This window comes from Mustela putorius, unplaced genomic scaffold, assembly GCF_011764305.1.
Source record: "Mustela putorius furo isolate JIRA1106 unplaced genomic scaffold, ASM1176430v1.1 tig00000145_pilon_pilon_pilon, whole genome shotgun sequence".
NCBI classification, from domain to species: domain Eukaryota; kingdom Metazoa; phylum Chordata; class Mammalia; order Carnivora; family Mustelidae; genus Mustela; species Mustela putorius.
Genome location: NW_025421294.1, coordinates 30893002 through 30918282, shown reverse-complemented (window position 1 = coordinate 30918282; position 25281 = coordinate 30893002). Strand labels below are relative to the sequence as shown.

The following is a 25281-nucleotide window of genomic DNA, read 5'->3' as shown; positions in this document are numbered from 1 at the left end:
TGCTAGGGAAATATATTAGAGAAATAGACCTGGGCTTGAATTCTTGTCATGCCAGGTACTCACTGAATAAACTTGAGGCAAGTCAATGTGTCTGTACTAATTTTCTTCATCCCTACAATTTGGATAAGGTTTCCTTTCAAGATTCATTGTTCAATTGTTCATGCTTTAATTGCATGGAATAGTGGTTGACACATAATACAGAGTGCATGAATAATAATAATAATTAGAAGTAGTGTGTTTATTTTTATGAATGCTGTAATGTAAAAAGAGATCTTTGACTCCCATTGGCCAAATATGTCTCTCTTCATTCAAGGAACTAATTTCATATTCTTCAGAATTCTTACTGGGTTGGCAGGAAGTGAGATTATGGAGATCCTTGTAGATCACTAACATAGCTTTTGTATTTGATCCATTGTTTAGACAATGATACCAGTTAGAGTAATAAGTAGTTTGTCCAAGTTAATAATCATAATGGGATTTCAGCCAGTAAAGATGTGGCAGCATTCCTGCAACAGACTCTCTCCAAATGTAGGTTTCGATGTCAGAGTGAGTAGGTGGAAGAAGGGAAAAAATCACCCAGCTAATGAATGGTCTTATAAGAATTGGCTTTCTGTTTTCATTTCTCTAATGTATCCTGGCAAATGTGTGGTCCAGGGTCAGGCAAGCAACCTTCCTTGAGCAGATCATCTGTAGACTTTTCAGGTTTATAATTCCTCTAAGTTAGGAAGAGGCCATGTTATTTTCAACTTGCTGTCAAATTTACAGACTATTCAGTTGCTTCTAAGATTCGCTATCAGCTGGTAAGTCTGTGGACATTTATTTAGTGTCAAAAATTCTTGTTGTCCAAACACTTAAATTCTAGATGGTGAGAGTTTATATGTATTACTTAGAATTCACCAGAAATAGAAGGTAGTTCTGATATGTACACCTGCCATATATTTGAAAACCACCGAAGTTAACAATCATGGGAATTATATGCTAGAATTTATTGAAGGCCCCTTTATACAGCAAGGAGGTCTTAAAATCTGAGTTGCATTTGTAAATATAGATAATCTGGGGAAAGCATTCTGATAAGAAGGGACTGTACAAAATGACAGGGGAGAATTAACTGTTCCAGTGAAAATTAGATTGAAGTCAGTTTACAGATCACTTGAAAAATAAGATAAAAGCTTGGGGTTTTGTCCTACAGATCATGGTTTCTTATAATTTTCAATAAGCATCATCTATAAAGTAAATTAAAAAATAATTTCTTAGGCCTTATCTCTAGATAGTCTCTTTCAATCCACTGTGGCAGGACCCAGAACTCTGCATTTTAACTAACCCAACATCAGCATGCCCTAGGACTTTGATGTACATGTTTCATTATTCCCATTTTCAGTATCATTGCTTGCCAAGGAATATTAAAATATTTTGCATGGAGGCAGGTGGTACCCTGGTGGTTCAGTGGGTTCGGCATCTAACTCTTGGTTTCGGGTAGAGTCATGATCTCAGGGTCATGAGAATGAGCCCGTCTTCAGGCTCCGCACTCAGCGGGGAGTCTCCTTAAGATTCTCTCTTTCTCCTCTCCCCTCCCCTATTCACCCTCTATCTTAAAAAAAAAAAAAAATTGCCTAGGAAACTTTTTATATTAATGTATTCATAACAAGCTAAGGCAATTAAGACATGGTTTAATAAAGCAAAGAGTTAACAGGCACGAGGTCCGTTAAACATTACAAGAGTCCAGGAGTGAGAATTAGTGCTTGTCTTGGTTGATATAATTAGGTGGGAGAGCTTTAAGGAAGACAGAACTAACAGGATCCAGGCATGTGTTCACTTCCTAAGAGCAAAGGATATCGTGTCCTAACCCCAATAGATGGTACACTCCTTGAGGGTAGGAACTGGATCTTTAATACTAATTTTTATGACCCCAACTTGGTATAGGACCCAGCATACAGCACATTCTCAACAAGGATTTGTCCAATTCCTAGATAAATCTGGCATAGAATGTACAGTAAAATCAAAAGGAGTCCCTCTTTTGGTACCACTACTTTTTTGTTTGTTTTAATTTTAACTGTTGCCGACTTGCTTTGCTTTGACTTTTGACTTCCAACAGAGGTACATATTTAACTGTTTAATGAAGAATGAAATTTAAATGATTAAAATTATTTAAAATCTAAAAAGTAATAAACATATTTAGATTTTTTTTTCCCATAAGCAGTGAACTTACACCAGACGCAGCCACAGAATTGTATGAAATTGTCATTTCTTGGAAATAGAATACAGTTCCACTTAGACATTGTGACAGTTTGTTTCTTTTTTTAAAATAAAGTTTTCCATATGATATATGGACTTTTAGTGTGAAATAATACCTCATGACAAATTATTTAATATATTTAACACAAAAAAGTTTACTCTTCTAAAGAACTACTGTTTACAAATCTGATCCTTTCTGAATTATGTAAAATATGTGAGTGAGTTCATAAATGTTCTCCTCTCTAACTCTTTAAACATCAAAAGGGACCATCTTCAAAATCCAAATGTTTCTCCAGCTTTCCGCAGGATATCACAAAACTTCCTGGCAGTGACTTTTAAACAAGTTGAGAAGTTTTATAAGATAAAAATATTTTTTCAGTTGACTTGACAACCATGTACAATGTTAGTGGAGAGTTTATTTGCCCAAGGCTCTTTGTCAAAATGAATTTAAACTGAGATTATTAAAATGTAGCTCAGTTGCACAGTACAAGGAGAGGTGTTGCTAATATCTTACTTTTAGAATGTTTTCCAAACAATGCATGAGACTTGGTTTTAGAACTATATATGTGGAGGTGTATTTCTGCTAACAGAGAGTAGACATTTAAAATTATTCAGGAAACAACAAAAAAAATCGTATGCATAAATGGGAGAGTTTTGATCCACTATAGTTTGGTTTTCTGTAGATCTCTCTGCTTGACCATCAGATTGCCTGGCTCTGAGTCCCAACTCCACCATTAACCTCTGCACATTCTTCATGTAGAGAATAGAAGTCATGATAATAGAAACCCGAAGGGGATATTGTGAGAATTAAATGATATCATCATCATAAATGATTAATACAGTGACTGGTGCAGATAAAAGTTCACAGTTTATTTTATTTCAAATCTGTAGAATTGGAACTAAGCAGTGTTTCCGGATAGTTCCAGATGTGTGGTTAAAAAAAAAAAAAAAAGATGCCCATCCCAGTTTAATGATAATCTTCTCTGTTACAAGTTAAATAGCTTTAGGAAAATTGAACTAATGGTAAACAATGTTTGAATCATCACATCTCTCCATGGCTAGAGCTAATTGCTTACATGAGAATCAGGATCCCAAAAGGAAAATGATCATCTAGATGAGAAGTTGTCATCTTTCCAATTTGGAAAATCACATTATACTACTTTGGGAAAATGTCCAAATTGCTAAATCTTGGAAACAAAACCTCTCCTTCTCTCAAATGGACATATTATTTAAGAAGTTTTATTGTTTCTGAAAAAGACCAGTTGCCTTTCAGAAGTAATAGTATTTGTGTACGGTTTGAAAGACTGTACCACCACAGATGGAAGAGCTGAGCATGTTCCACGAGGCAAGTAGCTGTTGATAAAACAGGGTCACCCAGCCACGTGTGCTGCAGCCAGAATTCCTCCCTAGTGGAGGTGACATGGTGATCTTGACAAGGACTGCATCTGAGCCATAATGTTAGAAATGCATTAAGGCATTTTATTCAATTTGTGAGATTCTGCCTCATTTACAGTTTCTTTTCTTTTTTGGAAGATTTTATTTATTTATTACACGCACACATACACACACACACACACACACAGTACAAGTAGGCAGAATGGCAGGCAGAAGGAGAGGGAGAAGCAGGCTCCCTGTTAAGCAGGGAGCCTGACACTGGGTTTGATCCCAGGGCCCCAGGACCATGACCTGAGCTGAAGGCAGATGCTTAACCGACTGAGCCACCCATGCACCTCTGCATTTTCTTATTTTAACATCAGAGCAAAACAAATTCTTGCTGTTATTCTTTATTTGGCTTTCCTTTAAGTCTACAACTTCCTGCAAAGCAACTTCCACAAATACCGCAAATTGCACATCATTATGTTTACCTTTTTGTGCTTTTTGACAAGTAAGAATGTTAAGATTTCTTGCCCCCATAGAAAGAATCATCATGGGTTCTTACTGTATTCCAGGCATTGTGCAGGCATTTTACATCATCCTCATGTAATTTCCCTAACAACCAGTTAGAAAAGTATACTTCATAAGTGAGGAAACTGAGGCACATTTATTTCTTTGTTATTATTTGCTTGTCTCAAGTTTCATGAATAAGGGGATGGGAGATACAGAATTTACATCTCTTTCAACTTCAACATCTTTCACCGTGCCTCTCAGTAGCTAAACTGGTCCATACCTACTCCACATCATCTCTTACTTTTCCTTTTTATTGTCAAGGTATGAAAAAATTTGTCTTCCTAATCTGTCAGTCATCATATTAATGTGTGTTGATACAGACCATATTTAAAGACATTAATTAGAATAGGAGTGAAAAATATGGTTCAACCTAGAGCTGAATTTTTCTAACATGAAAATATGGAAAATGATATCCAGTCATGTATTTTTAGTTTAATTTAGACAAGAATTTTGGGAGTCTTCAAAAGTTAGCAAACACAGTGATTTCCTCATTCATTATTTTTAACTCAGAAATTAATTACTATTCTAGCCATATCATTTTCTTCTTTCAAAAAACATAATCAGTATAACAATTTTAATTTAAAGTTTTAATTTATCTCAATGAAAAAGCAATTTGATTGTCATGAAAATTCTTATTTTGCTTTGAGAACACATAGGTAGTCCAGTTGTGATGTCCCTTGGCAGCTTCTATAATAATTATTTTATTAGCATTTTAAAATGTAAAGTAGCTATTTTAGCTATTTGCTATTTTTATTATGAAAGACTATTTTATTATCTACATCATACAGAATGAGAAAAGGGAGCCCTTGACTATCCTGCCATCAATTCCAACTTGGCTTTTACAAAACTGAATCTTTCCTCTTCCTGTGTCTTCACTATTAACCTTCATTATAAGAATTCAGTGGAGATTATATGAACGTTGTCCTGCAATAGAAGTGGTTCTACATGGTGACTTGATTCAGCATCTAAGTCGGTTTATAGAGTATCATGCCAGTATGCCAGGATCTTAGAGAGATGAGCAAATTCTTGCCCTGAAGTAGTTATAGCATTAGCCAGAAGTTAAAATGGATAATGCTACATAGAAAATGCTCTGACAATGTTGTTCACAGAATCCAATGGTAGGACAAAGAGCACACATACATAAGATGGAAGTCAGTGAAAGAAAACCTCATGAGGGTGATTGACAGTAGCCTTGAAGATCAAGTAGAATTTATCCAGGCAAAGACATTGAAGGAGAGGCACTTTGGACAGGGCGGGAGAGGGAATGGAATTTGTACATGCCAACTGTGTCACGGCCAGTCCGATGATTCTAGAGCCAGCCATCTCGCTTCAGACATCCCCACTTTCCACTCTCTCACTGTAGAACCTTGGGAAAGTTATTTCTCATCAGCAAAAATGGGGTTTTAACAGTCCCTACCTTAGAGAGTCATTTAATTCACACTTATAAATCCCTTTGTATGGTGTGTGACACAGAAAATGCTACATGACAATTAATTGTAAAATAATAAAAAAGAATATACTGTTTGGGACACTAGAAATCATTTGCTGAAAAGAAAATGCAGTAAAGGATTTGGAACAAGATAAAAAGACTTTGTATCATGTTAGAGAGCTGGGAGGTGCCATACAGATAATGGGGAAGTTGAGGCATGGTAGTGGATTGTGTTTTAAATAGACTTCACTGAGGCAGAGTAGGAAAAAAAAAAGACAGAATGTTGGTAAAGTTTAGAGGCACGGAACCCAATAATGCTGTAATAATTGTTGAGACTAAATACTTTATAATCCTTTTTAATAGTAACAAAGGAATTGAAAGGAGGTGACAGATGAGAGAAATGTTTAGGAAGTAGAACTGGCAGAGCTTGCCCTCTCACACAGAGTAAATAAAATAGCCTGGGGGATGATTTGAGAGAAAGGATAAATGACCTGAAGGTTTTTGATTTGGCAGACTGGGTTGCAAGTGAAGGCACAAGGAAGAGAGTGAAAGAAAAAGAGAATACAGAAGTAGAGGTTTAAAAAGAGAAAATACGGCAGTTTTCCACATAATGAATTTAATGTTCTCCTAGTACACCATTTGGAGAAAAGTCAGATTTTTAAATAGAGTTTCAACTTAAAGCAACAGATTCAAGATTCACTAGAAAAAATAAAGACGGCCAGGAATGGGAAAGTTCCCCAGGGATATAGTGTGTTATATTGGAAGAAGACTGTCTAATGAAGCAGATGGGGAAAATAATAGTTTTAATGTGGTTTCAGATTTGGTAGAAGATATGAATAAAGGATCTCCGGGCAAAACCAAGAATTTTGTGTGGTTGACTAGAAACTTAACTATTCCTGTGTTTCATATATACTTCTCTGAAAAATTTCTCTCCAGATCATTTTGACAGAGGTGACTAAACATGTTATTTACCAGATTGATTGGGAAAATGTTTTTTACTAAATAAAAATATTTACCTTTAACAAAATAACAAAATTTAAAAAAAAATCAATCTGCAACCTTATTTTATTTTTGACCTTTAAAACTTATTCATCTCCCATTATTTTAAGTATTTATCTGTTATTTTATTGCCATTATAAAAAGTTAAAATATATTTATCTAATGTAATTTTTTTATTTTAATTATATTCTGAATCAGCATGGGCATTAATCATGACAATGACCACCCATCATGTGCTGATGGTCTTCATATCATGTCTGGTGAATGGATTAAAGGACAAAATCTTGGTGATGTTTCATGGTCCCGATGTAGCAAGGAAGATTTGGAAAGATTTCTAAGGTACAAAGGTCATTTACCATTATTGTATTGTCAATGTTTACATGTGCCTGCTTCTGCTACAGAAGGAAGGTGGCACAGTAGAGTGGAAAGGACACCAGATTAGGGATCAAGGCAGTCTCTTCCAACACTGGCTCTTCCACTGACTCATAGTGTGAATTGGAACATATTATTTAACCCATCTGCTTCTTAGTTTCCACATTTTCTTATAAAAGAATGAGCAAGGCAATTTGTAAGGTTGGAAAATTATCTGTCACAGTATTTAATTGCCTCTTCAAAATTTCCCATTGGAAATGTTCTCATTGCTCATCACTCAGCACATCTGTTATCACAAAGAACCTCTTTAACAAAAGCTCCACCCTTCCATTGTGATACTTCTAAACTGTTTTTTTTTTTTTTCCTTAACACATTGTTGTCACCATTATAATAGTCCTCATTTTCTTCTTTCCCACTTTCAACATTGGGAGCAGTTTCTCTCTGGTTGGAAAAAGGAATGAAAAATATTATTATTGTTCTAATTTTCATTTTAAAGCCCCTGTTATTTACTTATCCCTTTGGTAATAAAGGAACAGCTGAAACAGTACATGATTTACAAAGTAGCTAGTGAGTGAGAGATGCTTCAAGTAACTGCAAGTCTCATAAAGATAGAGAGAGGCACCTAGCTAGCCAAGTTCACTATAGAGATACCATTTCAGTTGGCAACCCTACTTTTTCTGTTCAATGAATATTAAAATCCACCAAAATATAATGTTTTCTGCCTTACTGTAACTCTGGTGTGAGCTATATGCTGGACATTCTGTGATGGTGTAGAGAACAGTATACAGAACGTGTAGTATGTGAACTTACCACCTCACTGCAACAGTAACCCTTGAGTAGTTCCTAAGGAACATATGTGATTTTGTATGGTGGCCTTCACAAGAATCAGATGCATGATAAAATTAAATGTCACCTAGTAAATGAAAGTTGTATTACAATGTCAAGTACTGAAATATCTATAGTTAATACTCACTTGACAGAGCCTTCCATATATTCTCTTAGTCCCCAAATATAATTGATTTCTTACCTTTACGCATTATTTTTGAGCAAGTTATGCTCCAAGTCTGAGTTTTCTTATCTTATAAGTATGTATAGTAATAACCACTTTACCGTGTTATATAGATTAGCTGAATTAATCTGTAAGAAAGATCTTTATAATCCAAAACATTCTGTTAACTTGAATATTATTATTATTATTATTAGAATTATCTTACATAGTTGTACATAAATGATTCTCATATGGGGATGCTTTCTCTGAAGATTCAGTAGAACTTCTAAATCAAAGTAAGAACATATTTTTAACATTATAAAATTGTTTCCTATTGCTATGCTAATTATAACAAGTTTTTACATGAAATTCAAAATTTTACACGTATGTGTGTATTGCCAGGTCAAAGGCCAGTAACTGCTTGCTACAGACAAACCCCCAGAGTGTCAATTCCGTGATGGTTCCCTCCAAGTTGCCAGGGATGACATACACTGCTGACGAACAATGTCAGATTCTCTTTGGTCCATTGGCTTCCTTTTGTCAAGAGATGCAGGTAAGGGTTGTGTCCAGATGCAATTGTTTAAGTGCATATTCACATTCGTTGTTTAGAAGCATTGGCTGGAGGTGGGAAAGATGACTTTATTTCAGAGTTTGTGGCTATTTGGAGAGCACCCCAATCTTGGAAAGAGAGATTTTCTAAGAAAAGATTACTGCATTTTTTCCACTGGCACTTTGGAAGTGATAGAAATAAGGTGTGGACATTTAATCTAAGTCAGGAAGGAATGACCCAAGAATTTCAATTTTAAAAATGGCACTGAAGCTGGGGAAGTATTTCTACTGTTCAGTTCAGTGCTTCAATTTTAAAGGTTTTCCTTTCTTACATGGTAGGGAACCAGATAAAAATATACTGAAAATGATACATGAACATGTAATTGCAGAGGAAAACTTTTATCTTTTAACCCTGGAAATAAAATGTTAAAAATATGTTCTACCAGGACAAAAAATAGAGAGTACATTTTTAAATAGCTAAACTACAGGAAAGGGGTAAATATGTGGGGTAATATATATGCTGGTAAGCTATGTATTAATATTCAAATGGTCACTAAATTACTCAGAGAGCCCAGTGGTAGCAGTGTAGAAAATATGAAGTCTGAAAGATTGAGCAAAAAGACCTTCTTGACTGATGTAAGAATTCTTCTTACTTTCCCTTCTTTCTTTTGGCTGCCATCCCCTAACTGCCCATCTATTCCCACCTCTTCTCAACACACACACACACACACACACACACTTTGTATTGCAGGAATATACTAATAGTCATGCTTAGAGTCAGTTGGTAGCTATATTTCATTCTACCTAAGTTTCTGTGATTGCCTCAAAGGACTTTGGCTTTGTTGAAGAGAATGCTGTTTTAGAGTACTAGCAGCATAGTTAAAATCCTTTATAAGTAAAAAACAGCATGCAACATACGAAATATTTGATGCTCTCTCTTCTTTATAGTTTTTATCCAAGGAGTTGTTCACTTGTTATTTTCTTCTTATCTATTTCCCACACCGGTGGGTAAGCTCCAGGAGGGCAGAGAGCAATTTCTTCAGCATCTAGCTCAGTGGCTGGCACATGTCGGGCACTCAGTGAGTGACTTAAGATTGAAATAAGTGAATGTATGGAGGGAAAGAGCTAGGTTAAATGTGACATGTCGAAGGAAGTGTAGACTATAGAATCCATCTAGCAGTAGTGGACCCCAAAAGGAACTGTTGGCAGGGTGTCTGGGTGGCTCAGTCAGTTAAGCGGCCAATCTTGCTTTTGGCTCAGGTCCTGATATGAGGTTGTGAGATTAAGCCCCACATCAGGATCCATGCTAAGCATGGAGTCTGCTCGAGATTTTCTCTCTCGCTCCTCCTCCCTCTCTCTCTCTCTCTGCTTGAGATTCTCTCTCTGCCCCTCCTCTTTCTCTCACACACATAGATGTATAATCCTTTAAAAAAAAAAAAAAAAAAGGACTGTACAATCTGGCCTGGATACATCCTTGAACTTGTTATTCACTCTGCTTTCATTCTGGGCCTTCATACAATCAAAAAGTGGGTTATAGTCATCTTTCTTAAATCTTCATGGCAAAATGAATGTTTTGAGGTATATTTCCACATGCTGAAATTAGCATTGTTTTGGAAAACAGACTAGGCTGTTTCTGCTTACCATTATAGTTACAGTTCATGTGGTATAGAGAATCGATTACAATGATAAATATAAAATTTTCATGTTTTTTAAAGTACCCCAAATGTTAGAAATACTCTGCAAATGATCAACTACAAACATGATTTTGGTAAATTTTAGATTATTTTTCACAAGTATTTATATTTAAGAGATTTTAGACATTATTTTGTATTGCAGTTAAATTATACTAATACCATTCTGCAATATTTTGAACTCTCAAATATATGCCACATAGTACATTAATTACTGATTGTTATGATCTAATTTGATTCCTATAGATATTATATGCCATAGTCACTACTCAGTTCTGTTTTATAGATAAAAATTTGAGGCCTGGTATACCTGGGTGGCTCAGTGGGTTAAGCCTTTGCCGTTGGCTTAGGTCATGATCCAAGGGTCCTGGGATCCGGGGAGCCCGAATCGGGCTCTCTGTTCAGCATGGAGTCTGCTTCCCTCTCTCTTCCTCTCCCTGCCTCTCTGCCTACTTGTAATCTCTCTGTCAAATAAATAAATAAAATCTTTTAAAAAATTTGAGGCCTGTGGAAGTTATATAACTGTTAACTTCTTACACCTGTCAGGAGGGAGTGTCAGGTGCCGATCCAAACAATGGAATGCATTGTAACTGCTGTGCTTTACTGCTTCTTATGGAACTCAATGTTCTTTAAAGATTAAAATCATAGATCAGATCACACGACACCTGGGTGGCACAGTCGGTTAAGTGTGGGACTCTTGATTTCAGCTTAGGTCATGACTTCAGGGTCATGAGATCTTAAGCTCCACATTGGGTTCAGCACTGAGCATGGAGCCTGCTTAAGATTGTCTCTCTCCCTCTCTCTGCCCTTCTTTGCCCTCACCCCATCACATGTATTCTTGCTCTTTCTCTCTCTCCAAAAAAAAAAAAAAAAAAATCATAAATCATATCCTGTGTTTAACTGAATTTGTTTCTTCTCCTATAACACGTGCATCATCAGGGTTAAGAAATATCTTAAATGATTTATTTTATTATTCTAAGTTATTGTACTCTACTATATGTTATTTCTCACTAACCTACCTGCATGGAGTTTCTTCCATGTCTGAAAATGTGTTTATTACAGGATTTTACATCTATATTTCTCAATGTCCTAGGATGTTGCTATGTTTTAAACTAGATATTTTGTAAATAAAATTAAGTTTTGGATATTTAAAAAGTATTTTTTTTACCTTTAAGCTTTATGTGTGTGAAATTTTTATTGATAAAATCAGTTTTTTCTTTATTTCTGTGTATAATATTTATTAAAAATTATTCTTAAAACAATACCAGAAAGAATAGGACTGGCTGTGGAAAAACAACACCTCTGGGTCACGGTTTGATTGAAGAACACTGGTTGGAGTGGCGTGAACCCAGTCTTTAATAATGTTTCTGCCTTTTATTCATTGTGTAACTTTAGTCAAAACCTTTTTCTCTTTAAGACACACTCTATAGAATAAGAAGTTGGGCTATGTTATCTTTCTCAGTCTTAGAGTGAAGAGAATGGACTTCTCTAATTCCACAATCATTTTCTGATACAACTCTTGAAAATCACGAGTTTAATTCCAAATTAGTGCAGAGTATAGAGTGTAGTAACTAAAGCAATAGAGTTATTGAAGACAAATGCAGTCACTGATTTATAGATATTTCTTGAGTTCTAAGTACTTTTCAAGCACAGTTCTGTACACTAATAATAGAGCAGGAAACAAAGACCCCACCTTTCATGGAGCTTACTTTTTTTTTTTTTGCAAAAAACAGGCAAAAACATTGATACATACATTTTAACAAATACATTTATAACACGTCAGTTGGTAATAAGTATTTTGGAAAGGTACAAATCCAGGTAAGAGGGATAGGGAGTCAAACCAGGGATTGGGAGGGTGGGGATGATGTTATTTTTCTATAGGGTGATCTATGAAGGCTTCCTGGAGAAGGTGACATTTATTTTGATATCTGAAGGCAGTGAGAGAGCAGGCCATGCATTTATCTCAGGAGGAATATGGAAAGAGAAAACAGAATGCCCTGTAATGAAATTTCAGTCATGTTTCAAGTTTAAGATGCTCATTAAACATCCAGCTAGAGCTGCTAGGAAAGGAGTTAGATAAAAACGACAAAGGAGAGACAGAGAGGTTGTTGACTACTGTATTTGGAGATGAGGAACATATGGAAAAACCAACAAAGAAAATTCTGAAGACATCAGTTGGTGGGAATAGGACCAAGAGAAAACAAGATCATGAAGGCTCAGTTGGGATATTTTCAAAGTGGAAATGAAAAAGCAGAAGACGGGAGTACAAGAAGTCTGAGAATATGTAATTGACTTGCTTTTCCCACAAGATTTAGTACTCTATGAGTTGGAACTATCTGGAAATCTCTGAACCTACAAATGTCAGGGGGTATAACTTAAAAATATGAGAGAAATAGTTGTGAAGTGTAGAATTTGGAGAGTTCTCCTGGTTAAGTCACACACTTGGATACAATGGAGTCACTACATCTACTAGTTAGTCATCCAACGTTTACAAACAAAACAAGTCTCTTAGAAGACAGGCTTGGTAAATGAAGAAATTATCTATCAGTCCTCTTTATTACTGTCCCTCTGGCACCTGAAAGAGTGCTCAATAAATATTTGTTAAATGAAGAAGTGAATCAATTGAATGGTGGAATAAAGATTCTAAATTTTCACCTGTAGTCAGTCTTGGATATATCATACATCAAGATAGCATGAAGATAACCTCAATGTTATTCAGTATTAATTCAGTGATTACACAAAAACCAGCCTATAAGGACAGATGGTTTATGTTTCACATCTTGTATGTGAGTTAATCAGGCATCCTATGATCATCCTATTTCCCATCAATTATAAGTAATGTATCAGGCTGCATGAAGTGAGGATTCATAGCAACTCATTAAAATGTTTGTCTCAGGTAGAATCTTAGAGAAAATGGTAGTTGGTCCATAGCACTTGAATTAGCTAAGAAGTATGGTTTTCCATACGTATAAACAGATAGTTATGCACAAGCACTAGAAATTCCAACGTAACGTACATGCTGATCTAATTAATGATGTAAATTTACCCTTAGGATCATAACATAATGTCTGCACAGTGTATAAAGGAATAGGTATCTATTGAGATAAAAGATAATGTTTAAAGACTTGTGAAACTAGTCAACCTCTAGTAATACCTCACTCTTCTGACTTAATGTGCTAACTTCTTGATGGCTGGTTCCTGATTCTTAAGCAATTGGTACTTCTAGGCCATCTAGCATGTTGTGGCTGAGCCAGCTTGAAAAAGCACCAAGTCATCAGAGTAGCTTCCTGAACTTACTACCCTGGCTCAGAATTCAGAGGTATGGGTGTTTCCCTGAAACAGTAAGAGTGACTGCATGAGAGTTGCTTTTTTTTTTTTTTTTTTTTTAGTGAGAAGGAAGTGTGCTAAAAATCTGAAGACCTCCAGGAGACCTAAGGCTCTGCCGTTGGTTTGGAGTAGGCACATAGTGAATTGAATATATATTATATCATATAGGAAATTTCCTACTTTGATCAAATCATATGGTGACTTAAAAAAGTAACGAGGGAAGTTCCAGTTTCACATTTTTCTTATATTAAATTGGTGTATCAAAGACAATGGACTACTAAAACATCTCATTCGATCCAGTGAAGAGACTGGCATTGAAATGAGGTAGCTTATGAAGAATTCTAGAAATCTGATCCTCTGATTTGGCATTGTGAAATTCCAGAGGCAACAGGAATCTGGACCTTAAAAGATGTGGCATCAAGTAACCCTCGATGGCTAGTAATTGTTAGGGCAACTAAGAAAGCATCATTGATAAAACATGTCAAGATTGAGAAGTTGTTAAGTTTTAAGTCCTTCCTTCCTGTAAGATCAGTAAAACTATGGAGGGCTAGAACTTGAAGGAAATGATTCCGAATGTACTGTATTCTAATCAATGTTTCATCTTATCCTTTGAGCTTTAGCCCTGACTTGTCTGGGAGGACATGAGTTTCATGACCACTTACTTGACTGCATAATCCAGCTGCTTCTTTTCCTAGGACTCATTTAACCCGTGACTTTTAATAACATGGGCTTTAATTTTTTTTAAGTTTTTATCTTTGTAAATTGCCTATTTACAGTTCCACCCATTTCTCAGTTTTCTGGCTTTTTTGTGCTGATTTGCAGTTCTTTCTGTGTTCTAAGTGAAAATTCGTTATGTCTTAGCAATGGTGCATTTGTTGTGTGTGTGCTAACTTTTTATACTTTGTACTTTGTCTCTTAATTTTGAGGTGGACAAATCCATCAAATTTTCCCATGAAGGTTGTGTTGTTTATATTTATTTGTTTGTTTCCTTGTTTTTTCATCTTATACACTTTCTTCCCAACTTTGGGATTAAATTCCTCTATGGTACCTACTCTTTCCTTTAGCTTAAATATTTCTTTAGCACCAGAGGCATTTTGGATTTTTAAAAATTTATTCATGCAGAGAAATGTTGATTTTTATTACTAGGTACATACACACAGTTTTTCATTTGCTTGATCTGTTTTTCCCTTTTCCATCTTTTTATGACTTGTGCCTTAAAATCTGTTTTGTCTAGTGTAAAAACTTCTATCCTGGCTATTATTTTCCATGCCTATATCTTCAACCTTTCCAGATATAAATATAACTATCTAGATCTAGAAATGTTGATTAGAGTAAAGCAGTAGCTAGACTTTCTATTTTTCTGTTTAAACCAAGGTAATAGTTTTGTGGGGTTTTTCTGTATTTTCAACAGCTAATTTAATATTTTTGATTTTTGCATTTATTTAAATTAGTTTTATCTGGGATTTTTATTCTGTCAGTCTGTTTTATGTGTTTCATATTTATATTCTATTTTTCCCTTTTTTCTCCTTTACCACTTTCTTATAGAGAAATGATACTATCCTCTCTATCCAAAAATCTTACATTCTTTATACACTTTTATGTGTATCAAGAATTACTGGGACACCTGGGTGGCTCAGTTGGTTGGGCAGCTGCCTTCGGCTCAGGTCATGATCCCAGCGTCCTGGGATCGAGTCCCACATTGGGCTCCTTGCTCAGCGGGGAGCCTGCTTCTCCCTCTGCCTCTGCCTGCCATTCTGTCTGCCTGTGCTCGCTCTCACTCCCTCTCTCTCTCTGATAAATAAATAAAATCTTTAAAAACTTTTTTTTTATTTTATTTTTATTTTTATTTTTATTTTTTTTAATTTTTTTTTTTAATTTTTTATAAACATATATTTTTATCCCCAGGGGTACAGGTCTGTGAATCACCAGGTTTACACACTTCACAGCACTCACCAAAGCACATACCCTCCCCAATGTCCATAATCCCACCCCCTTCTCCCAAACCCCCTCCCCCCGGCAACCCTCAGTTTGTTTTGTGAGATTAAGAGTCACTTATGGTTTGTCTCCCTCCCAATCCCATCTTGTTTCATTGATTCTTCTTCTACCCACTTAAGCCTCCATGTTGCATCACCACTTCCTCATATCAGGGAGATCATATGATAGTTGTCTTTCTCTGCTTGACTTATTTCGCTAAGCATGATACGCTCTAGTTCCATCCATGTTGTTGCAAAAAAAAAAAAAAAAAAAAAAAACAACAAAAAAAAAACAAAAAAACATTAAAAAAAAATTAGTTTGACCTCTCATGGTATGAGTATTGCACTGGTAGATAACTTATTTTTTCTTATTTAACTTATTTAACTATTTCTTATTTCTTACTTAACTATTTCTTATTTAACTTATTAACTATTTCTTATTTAACTATTTTCTTATTTAAACTTATATTTTCTTTATTAGCTCATCTCTTAGTAGACATCTGGGATGTTAGCTATTATGATTAAGGCTACTTTGATCATTTGTAAATGAACATTTGTGTGGACATGTTTTATTCTGCAATATGAGTACATTAACCCATTACATATTAATACATTAATTTCTCACAAACTGTGGCCTAGGAGCTGACTTCTTGTTTTTGCAAATAAAGTTTTACTAGAACACAGTCACCTCCATTTGTTCCTATGTTTTCTCTGGCCACCTTCAAGCTACAGTGACCATATTGAGTACTTGCAACAGAGACCATATGGTCACAAGCCTAAAACATGTATTCTTCAGCACTTTACATTGTTAAGTTTGCTGATCATTATTGCGGGTACTCTGAATTCTGTTGTATTCCTCTAAATAGTATCTCCTCTCTCCCACTCCATCCACCTCCCCAGAATATTAACCATTAGATTCAAACTGGAAACTCTGTCTTCCCTACTGTGGACAAGAACTCATATCTTCAGTCTACTTTTTCTTTATCTGTCCTATAGGGAGGGTGTTTTCCAGATGTGTGGGTCCAGACTGGCCTGTGAGTTTTTTTGACAGCTTTCACCACAGCAGCTTCTGTCTTTACAAATCTAAAAAGATGGCCTCTTTCTCACTGTTGCTTTAGCCATTTAATGCCAAGCCGTAAGCACAGCCCACAGTCAGCTCAACAATGCAAAGGTATTTAACACAGTTTGTCCAATCCCTTTGGCTCGCCTAAAAAGTTCCCTTACCACTGTTCATTCTCCAGAACGAGTATGAGGTGGTTTTTTGTATTCTGCCCACAGTTGATGGTTGTAATTTACAGGGTGGTCCATCTGTGGGGATGGGCAAGGAGAATCTTTTTATTTTTTTATCTCTTTCATACGAGGGATTTCTGCATCTTTTTTTTTTTTTTTTTTAATATTTCAAAGAGTTCCTTTTTACTTACATTCTTTTTCTTTTCTTTGGGACTTCACTAACTACATCCTGACAGTCTTCCTTTTTCTAAATTTTTTCACATTCCTTGACTTTCTTTCACACTTGCTGGTGTGTTCTGTTCAGGAATCCTTTGCAGCTTGCCACCTCATTGGTTGCCTCAGCTTGGGTTGTGTTTTTCCCCATGTGTGCTACTCAGACTACTCTTGCTACTTCTGCCACTAAGGATCTTTGGAGTAGAGGAAGAAAAGAGAAAACATCAAGCTTATTTGACTGCCGGGGGCCAAAATTTCTCTGTAGAAGGATAAAGTTTTTGAGATGTAAATGAGCTGCATTTCTAGTATTTTTTTTCCCACTTGGAGGAAGTTTTATAGCATTGGCTAATATCCAATTACTGTTGTTTTCCATATTCAACATTTATTTGGATTTTATCCTCATTTTTATCAGTCTCTTCACTCACTGTCGTTTTTCAGTCCTTTCCTATGAGATCATATTCCTTCTTGAAATACAACATTTAGAAGTTCCTTTTGAGCAGATCGGTTGGTGGTAAATACTCTGTTTTTGTTTCCTTGAAAGACTCTTTATTTAACTGTCAGTCTTGAATAAAATTTTAGCTGAGTTCAGGAGTTTATATTGACAGTTATTTTTTTTTCCTCTTGCCAGTTTGAATACACCATGTACTCATTTCCTGATATGGGTGCCAAGATACTATCTTTGCCATTTTCCAAATTTTAAAAGAAAACTTTTCAACATTTCACTTTTTTTTTAATGCTATTTGTTGTAGAGTTTCATAGGTGTCCAGTAATTGTGAAGGCATTTTTTTCAAAGGCTGGTGTGCTAAGATCTCTTTTTAAAGAATAGATATTGAATTACATTTTGAGCTTTGTATTATAAGTACAGAAATCATAGATTTTAAAGTTATCAATGTACTTGATTACATTAATCAAATCTCTGATATTACAGTAACCTTGCATTCTGAAGAAAACTTGGTCATGGCATTGCGTTTTTTTTAGGCATTGTTGGATTCAGCCTGTTAAAGCTTGCTTAGCATATTTAAATCTAGATTAATAAATTAGGTAGATTACTATTTTCATTATCTTTTGAAATCTCTGTCTAGTGTGGGTATCTAAGGGTATTTTAAAGTGTTTCTTCTTTTTCTCTTCTCTAGAGAACTTACATAAAATGAGAAACTAAATTTTTGAAAGATTGTTAGTTTTTGGACCAGCTGTATACTTTGTGGGAAGATATTTAACAATCACTTTTAACTATTTTATGTTTACAGAATAGCTCTGCTTCTCTTTTTCTTCTTGAGTCCATTTTAGTAAGTTTTTAGGAAGGTTTTAAAATATCTTTTCATTTCATGTAAGTTGTCATAAGTTGTCAAGTTTATTGGCATAAAACTGTTTATATCTTTTTATTTGTAGAAACCTGACATCTGTGGTTATACCTTCATTTTATTCTAACAGTAAGGTTTGTGGGTTTGTTTGTTTTCTGTGGTTTTTGTTGTTGTTGTTGTTGTTTTGCCTTCTCTTTTCTCTCTCTTTTTTAAAGATTTTATTTTATTATTTATTTGATGGACAGAGACCACAAGTACGCAGAAAGGCAGGCAGAGAGAAGGGGGGGGAAGCAGGCTCCCTGCCGCGCAGAGAGCCTGATGCGGGGCCCGATCCCAGGACCCTGAGATCATGACCTGAGCTGAAGGCAGAGGCTTTAACCCACTGAGCCACCCAGGTGCCCCTCTTTTTTCTTTCTTAATTTTCAATTTTATTCTTTACAAAGAACTAGATTTCTGTTTTTTATTATTCCTTTAGAGTCTTTGTTTTCTGTGTCTTAAAATACCCTTCTCCCCCTTTTTCTTCTTTTCCATCCTTGAAAATACTATAATGTTTTGTAATGGAAAATAATGTTTTTAATAATATTATTCCATGCTGAATTATATTTACTACCAAATGTTAAGTTACTGAAATTGTATTTTGGAAGATAATACAAGTGGTAGAACAAGGAGTTACATGTAAAAGATTTGTTACTTCTATATGGGTGTATGTAAGGTTTTTTTTCTATTTTTTTAATTTAAAACATTTTTTTAAAGATTTTATATACTAGAGAGACAGACAGACAGACAGAGATAGTGAGTGAGAGCAGGAGCAAGGCGGGAGATGGAGAAGGAGAAGCAGACTCCTTGCTTGCTAATCAGGGAGCCCAACGTGGGGCTGGATCCCAGGACCCTGGTATTATGATGTGAGCTAAAGGCAGCCGCTTAACTGAACTACCCAGGTGCCCCAAGACTTTTGTATTTTGACGTAAATTTCAGAACATTTTTTATTTTTAAGATTTTATTTATTTATTTGAGAGAGAATGAGTGAGAGAGAGCATGAAAGAGGAGAAGGTCAGAGAGAGAAGCAGATTCCTCAAAGAGCTGGGAGCCTGATGCGGGACTTGATCCTGGAAGTCTGGGATCATGACCTGAGCCGAAGGCAGTTGCCCAACCAACTGAGCCACTCAGGTGCCCAGTTTCAGAACATTTTAATGTAACTATTTACTGTAAAGAAAGATATGAATATAGGTTATCTTTGAAGATAAAATTTATGATTTTTATATGTGGACAATTAATGTTCCACTTAAATTATTTCATTTAAAATATATAGTATTTTCATGTAAACATTTAAAAAATCCTACTTGAGTAACAATCCAAATTCCTATTATATGCTTTTTAAAAAATTAACATATAATGTATTATTTGCTTTAGGGGTACAGGTCTATGAATCAACAGTCTTATACAATTCAACAGCATTCACCATAACACATACCCTCCCCAATGTCCATAACCCATCTACCATATTCCCCTACCCCCCAGCAACCCTCAGTTTGTTTCCTGAGATTAAGAGTCTCTTATGGTTTGTCTCCCTCCCTGGTTCCATCCTGTTTCTTTTTTTTTTTTTTTTTTTTTAGTATATGTGCTGCCGAAGCGAGCACCTGTTTCATTTTTTTACTCCCCTATCCCCACCACCCCCCATCCTGCCCCTCAAATTCCTCATATCAGAGAGATCATAGGATAATTGTCTTTCTCTGATTGACTTAATTTGCTTAGCATAATAACCTCGAGTTCCTTCCATCCATGTCATTGCAAATGGCAAGATTTCATGGTTTTTTGATGGCTGCATAGTATTCCATGTAGATATATACACCACATTTTCTTAATCCTTGCATCTGTTGATGAACATCTAGGTTCTTTCCATAGTTCGGCTGCTGTGGTCATTGCTGCTATAAACATTCAGGTACATGTGCCCCTTCGAATCACTACATTTGTATCTTTAGGGTAAATAGTGTGATTGTTGGGTCATAGGGTGGCTGTATTTTCAACTTTTTGAGGAACCTCCATGTTATTTTTCAGAGTGGCTGTACCAGCTTGCATTCCTACCGACAGTGTGGGAGAGTTCCCCTTTCTCCTCATCCTTACCAACATCTATCGATTCGTGACTTTAATTTTAGCCATCCTGACTGGTGTGAGTTGATATCTCACTGTGGTTTTGATTTGTATTTCCCTGATGGTGAATGATGTTGAACACTTTTTCATGTGTCTGTTGGCCATCTGGATGTCTTCTTTGCTGAAATGTCTGTTCATGCCTTCTGCCCATTTCTTGATCAGGTTATTTGTTCTTTGGGTGTTGAGGTTGATAAGTTCTTTATAGATTTTGGATACTAGCCCTTTATCTAATATGTCATTTGCAAATATCTTCTCCCATTTTTTCAATTGTCTTTTGGTTTTGTCGACTGTTTCCTTTGTTGTGCAAAAGCTTTTGATCTTGGTGAAGTTCCAATAGTTGATTTTTGCCCTTGCTTCCCTTGCCTTTGGTGATGTTTCTAGGAAGAAGTTGTTGCAGCTGAGGTCAAAAAGGTTGCTGCCTATGTTGTCCTCAAGAAATTTTATGGATTCTTGTCTTAAATTGAGGTCTTTCATCCATTTTGAGTCTATTTTTGTGTGTGGTGCAAGGAAATAGTTCGGTTTCCTTCTTCTGCATGTGGCTGTCCAGTTTTCCCAACATCATTTGTTGAAGAGACTGTATTTTTTCCATTGGATACACTTTCCTGCTTTGTCTAAGATTAGTTGACCATAGAGTTGAGGGGCCATTTCTGGGTTCTTTATTCTGTTCCATTGATCTATGTGTCTGCTTTTGTGCCAGTACCATCCTGTCTTGATGATGATAGCTTTGTAATAGAGCTTAAAGTCTGGAATTGTGATGCCACCAACTTTGGTTTTCCTTTTCAACATTCCTCTGGCTATTTGCAGTCTTTTCTGGTTCCACAGAAATTTTAGGATTATTTCTTCCATTTCTTTGAAAAAAGATTGATGGTATTTTGATAGGGATTGCATTACATGTGTAGATTGCTTTAGGTAGCATATACATGTTCATAATATTTGTTCCTCCAATCCATGAGTATGGAGCCTTTTTTCCATTTCTTTTTGTTTTCCTCAATTTCTTTCATGAGTACTTTATAGTTTTCTGAGTGCAGATTCTTGACCTCTTTGGTTAGGTTTATTCCCAGGTGTCTTATGGTTTTGGGTGCAATTGTGAATGGGATAGACTCCTTAATATCTCTTTTCTCTCTCTCACTGTTAGTGTATAGAAGTGCAACTGATTTCTTTGCACTGATTTTATAGTCTGACACTTTACTGAATTCCTGTATGAGTTCTAGCAGTTTGGGAGTGGAGTCTTTTGGGTTTTCCACATAAAGTATCATATCATCTATAAAGAGTGAGAGTTTGATTTCTTTTCTGCCTATTCATATACATTTTATTTCTTTTTGTTGTCTGATTGCTTAGGCTAGGACTTCTCGTTCTATGTTGAATAGCAGTGGTGATAGTAGACATCCCTGCCATGTTCCTGACCTTAGTAGAAAAGCTCTCAGTTTTTGCCAATTGAGAGTGATATTCACTGTGGGGTTTTCGTAGATGGCTTTGATGATATTGAGGTACGTGCCCTCTATCCTTAACCCATTGAAGAGTTTTGATCAAGAAAAGATGCTGTACTTTGTCAAATGTTTTTTTAGCACCTGTTAAGAGTATCATATGGTTCTTGTTCTTTCTTTTATTAATGTATTGTATCACATTGATTTATTTGTGGATATTGAGCCAACCTTGCAGCCCAGGAATAAATCCCACTTGGACGTGGTGAATAATCCTTTTAATGTACTTGTTGGATCCTATTCGCTAGTATTTTGGTGAGAATTTTTGCATCTGTGTTCATGAAGGATATTGATCTGTAATTCTCCTTTTTGGTGGGTTCTTTGTCTGGTTTTGAGATCAAGATAATACTGGCTTCATAAAATGAGTTTGGAAGTTTTCCTTCCATTTCTATTTTTTGGAACAGTTTCAGGAGACTAGGTATTAATTCTTCTTTAAATGTTTGGTAAAATTCCCCTGGGAAGCCATCTGGCCCTGGACTCTTGTTTGTTAGGATATTTTTGATGACTCCTTCTATCTCCTTACTCATTGTGGGTCTGTTCAGGTTTTTTATTTCTTCCTGGTTCTGTTTTAGTAGTTTATATGTCTCTAGGAATGCATCCATTTCTTCCAGATTGTCAAATTTGCCCACATATAGTTGCTCAAATATGTTTTTATAATTGTTTGTATTTTTGGGGGGGTGTTGGTTGTGATCTCTTCTCTTTCATTCATGATTTTATTTATTTGGGTCCTTCCTCTTTTCTTCTTGATACTTCTGGCCAGGGGTTTATCAGTCTTAATAGTTCTTTCAAAAAACCACCTCCTACTTTCGTGGATTTGTTCTCCTATTCTTTTGATTTCTATTTCATTGATTTCTGCTCTGATCTTTATTATTTCTCTTCTCCTTCTGGGTTTAGGCTTTCTTTGCTTTTCTTTCTCCAGCTCCTTTTGATGTAAGGTTAGGTTGTGTACTTGAGATATTTCTTGTTTCTTGAGAAAGGCTTGTATCACTATATACTTTACTCTCAGGACCACCTTTGCTGTGTCCCACAGATTTTGAACAGATGTGTTTTCATTTTCATTTGTTTCCATGAATTTTTTAATTCTTCTTTAATTTTCTGGTTGACCCACTCACTCTTTAGTAGGATGCCCTTTAGCCTCCATGGATCTGAGTTCTTTCCAACTTTCCTCTGTGATTGATTTCTAGCTGCAAAGCATTGTGGTCTGAAAATATGCAGGGAATGATCCCAATCTTTTGGTACTGGTTGAGAACTGTATTGTGACCCAGGATGTGATCTCTTCTGGAGAATGTTCACTAGAGAAGAATGTGTATTCTCTTGTTTTGGGAGGAATGTTCTGAATATATCTGTGATGTTCATCTGGTCCAGTGTGTCATTTAAAGCCATTATTTCCTGGTTCATCTTTGGCTTAGATGATCTGTCCATTTCAGTGAGGTGAAGTGTTAAAGTCCCCTATTATTATTGCATTATTGTTGATGTGCTTCTTTGATATTGTTATTACTTGGTTTATATAATTGGCTACTCCCATGTTAGGGGCATAGATATTTAAAATTGTTAGATCTTCTTGTTGGACAGACCCTGTAAGTATGATAGGGTCCTTCCTCATCTCTTATTATAGTCTTTGGCTAAAAAACTGATTTATCTGGTATAAAGATTGCCATCCCAGCTTTCTTTTGATGCTCATTAACGTGGTAAATTGTTTGCCATGCCCTCACTTTCAATCTGAAGGTGTCTTTGGGCCTAAAATGAGTTTCTTGTAGGCAGCGTATCAATGGGTCTTGTTTTTTTAATCCATTCTAATACCCTGTGTCTTTTGATTCAGGCATTTAGCCCATTTACATTCAGGGTAACTATTGAAAGTTATGAATTTAGTGCCATTATATTGTCCGTAAGGTGATTGCTACTGTATATTGTCTCTGTTCCTTTCTGGACTATTACTTGTAGGCTCTGTCTTTGCTTAGAGGACCCCTTTCAATATTTCCTGTAGGGCTGCTTAGGTGTTTTCAAGTTCTTTTAATTTTTGTTTGTCCTGGAAGCCTTTTATCTCTCCTTCTATTTTCAATGATAGCCTAACTGAATATAGTATTCTTGGCTGAATTTTTTTTTATTTAGTGCTCTGAGTATATCATGCTAGTTCTTTCTGGTCTACCAGGTCTCTGTGGGTAGGTCTGCTGCAATCTAATATTTGTACCATTCTATATTACAGACCTCTTGTCCCAAGCTGCTTTCAGGATTTTCTCTTTGCCACTGAGCCCTATAAGTTTTACTATTAGGTGATTTATTTACTGATTTTGAGGGAGGTTTCTTTGTTCTTCCTGGATTTTGATGCTTGTTCCCTTCTCCAAATTAGGGAAATTCTCTGCTATAATTTGCTCCAATATACCTTCTGCCCCTTTCTCTTTCTTCTTCTTCTGAGATCCCAATTAGTCTAGTATTGTTTCATCTTATGGTATCTTGGATACCTTCCTTCATGGTTCAGTAATTGTTAGTCTCTCTTTTACTCAGCTTCTTTATTTTCCATCATTTGGTCTTCTATATCATGAATTATCTTTCCTGCCTCATTTGTCCTAGTAGTAAGAGCCTCCATTTTTTATTGCACCCCATTAATAGATTTTTTAATTTCAACTTGTTTAGATTTTAGATCTTTTCTTTCTTTTTTTTTTTTTTTTTTTTTGACAGGCAGAAATCACATGTAGGCAGAGAAGCAGGCAGAGAGAGAGGAGAAAGCAGGCTCCCTGTTGAGCAGAGAGCCCGATGCGGGGCTCGATCCCAGGATCCTGGGATCATGACCCGAGCCGAAGGCAGAGGCTTTAACCCACTGAGCCACTTAGGCGCCCCTTGTATCCCAAAATTTTAAAGAAGGAGAAACCTGTATGTGTACAAAAAAGAAGATTAAATACAATAAAGGGATCGAATATGAGTATAGCAATGAAAATCTAAAAAGATTTTTTTAAAATTATTGATAGGATACAATAGTTAAAAAACATTAAAATAGGAAGCAGATAAAATAAAAGAGTAAGAAAAAATACAATTTAAAAATTTACTTTGAGAGACTAAAGAATCATGGCGAAAAAACCATGAATTCGATGTGTCTTACTCCTGTAGCTCTGATGTTTTGCAGTTCTCATTGATTGGTGAACTTGGTCTTGGCTGGGTTTTCTTGCTAATCTTCTCAGGGAGGGGCCTGTTGCAGTGATTCTGAAATGTCTTTGCCCAAGACGCAATTGTACCGCCTTTGCTAGGGGCCATGCTAAGCAGTCTGCGCGGTTTCACTCTCTGGAGCTTTTGGTCCTGAATACTTTCCGTACAGTTTGGGCAGATGGGAATGAAAATGGTGGCCTCCCAATCTCTAAGAGCTCGGTGCCCCACTCCTCAATGCACCCTCACAGAAAAGTGTCAATCCC

At 35.9% G+C, this 25281-nt stretch overlaps 1 protein-coding gene across 1 annotated transcript in view; it reads left to right on the top strand.

Moving 5' to 3' along the window:
* ADAMTS19 (ADAM metallopeptidase with thrombospondin type 1 motif 19) overlaps positions 1 to 25281 on the top strand; it is a 256769-nt gene that overhangs the window by 132423 nt on the left and 99065 nt on the right. Inside the window, exons 9-10 of the mRNA XM_045075551.1 lie at positions 6806 to 6946; positions 8370 to 8520. Of these exons, the coding sequence (XP_044931486.1) occupies positions 6806 to 6946; positions 8370 to 8520 (292 nt within the window). The remainder of the gene's footprint in view (positions 1 to 6805; positions 6947 to 8369; positions 8521 to 25281) is intronic.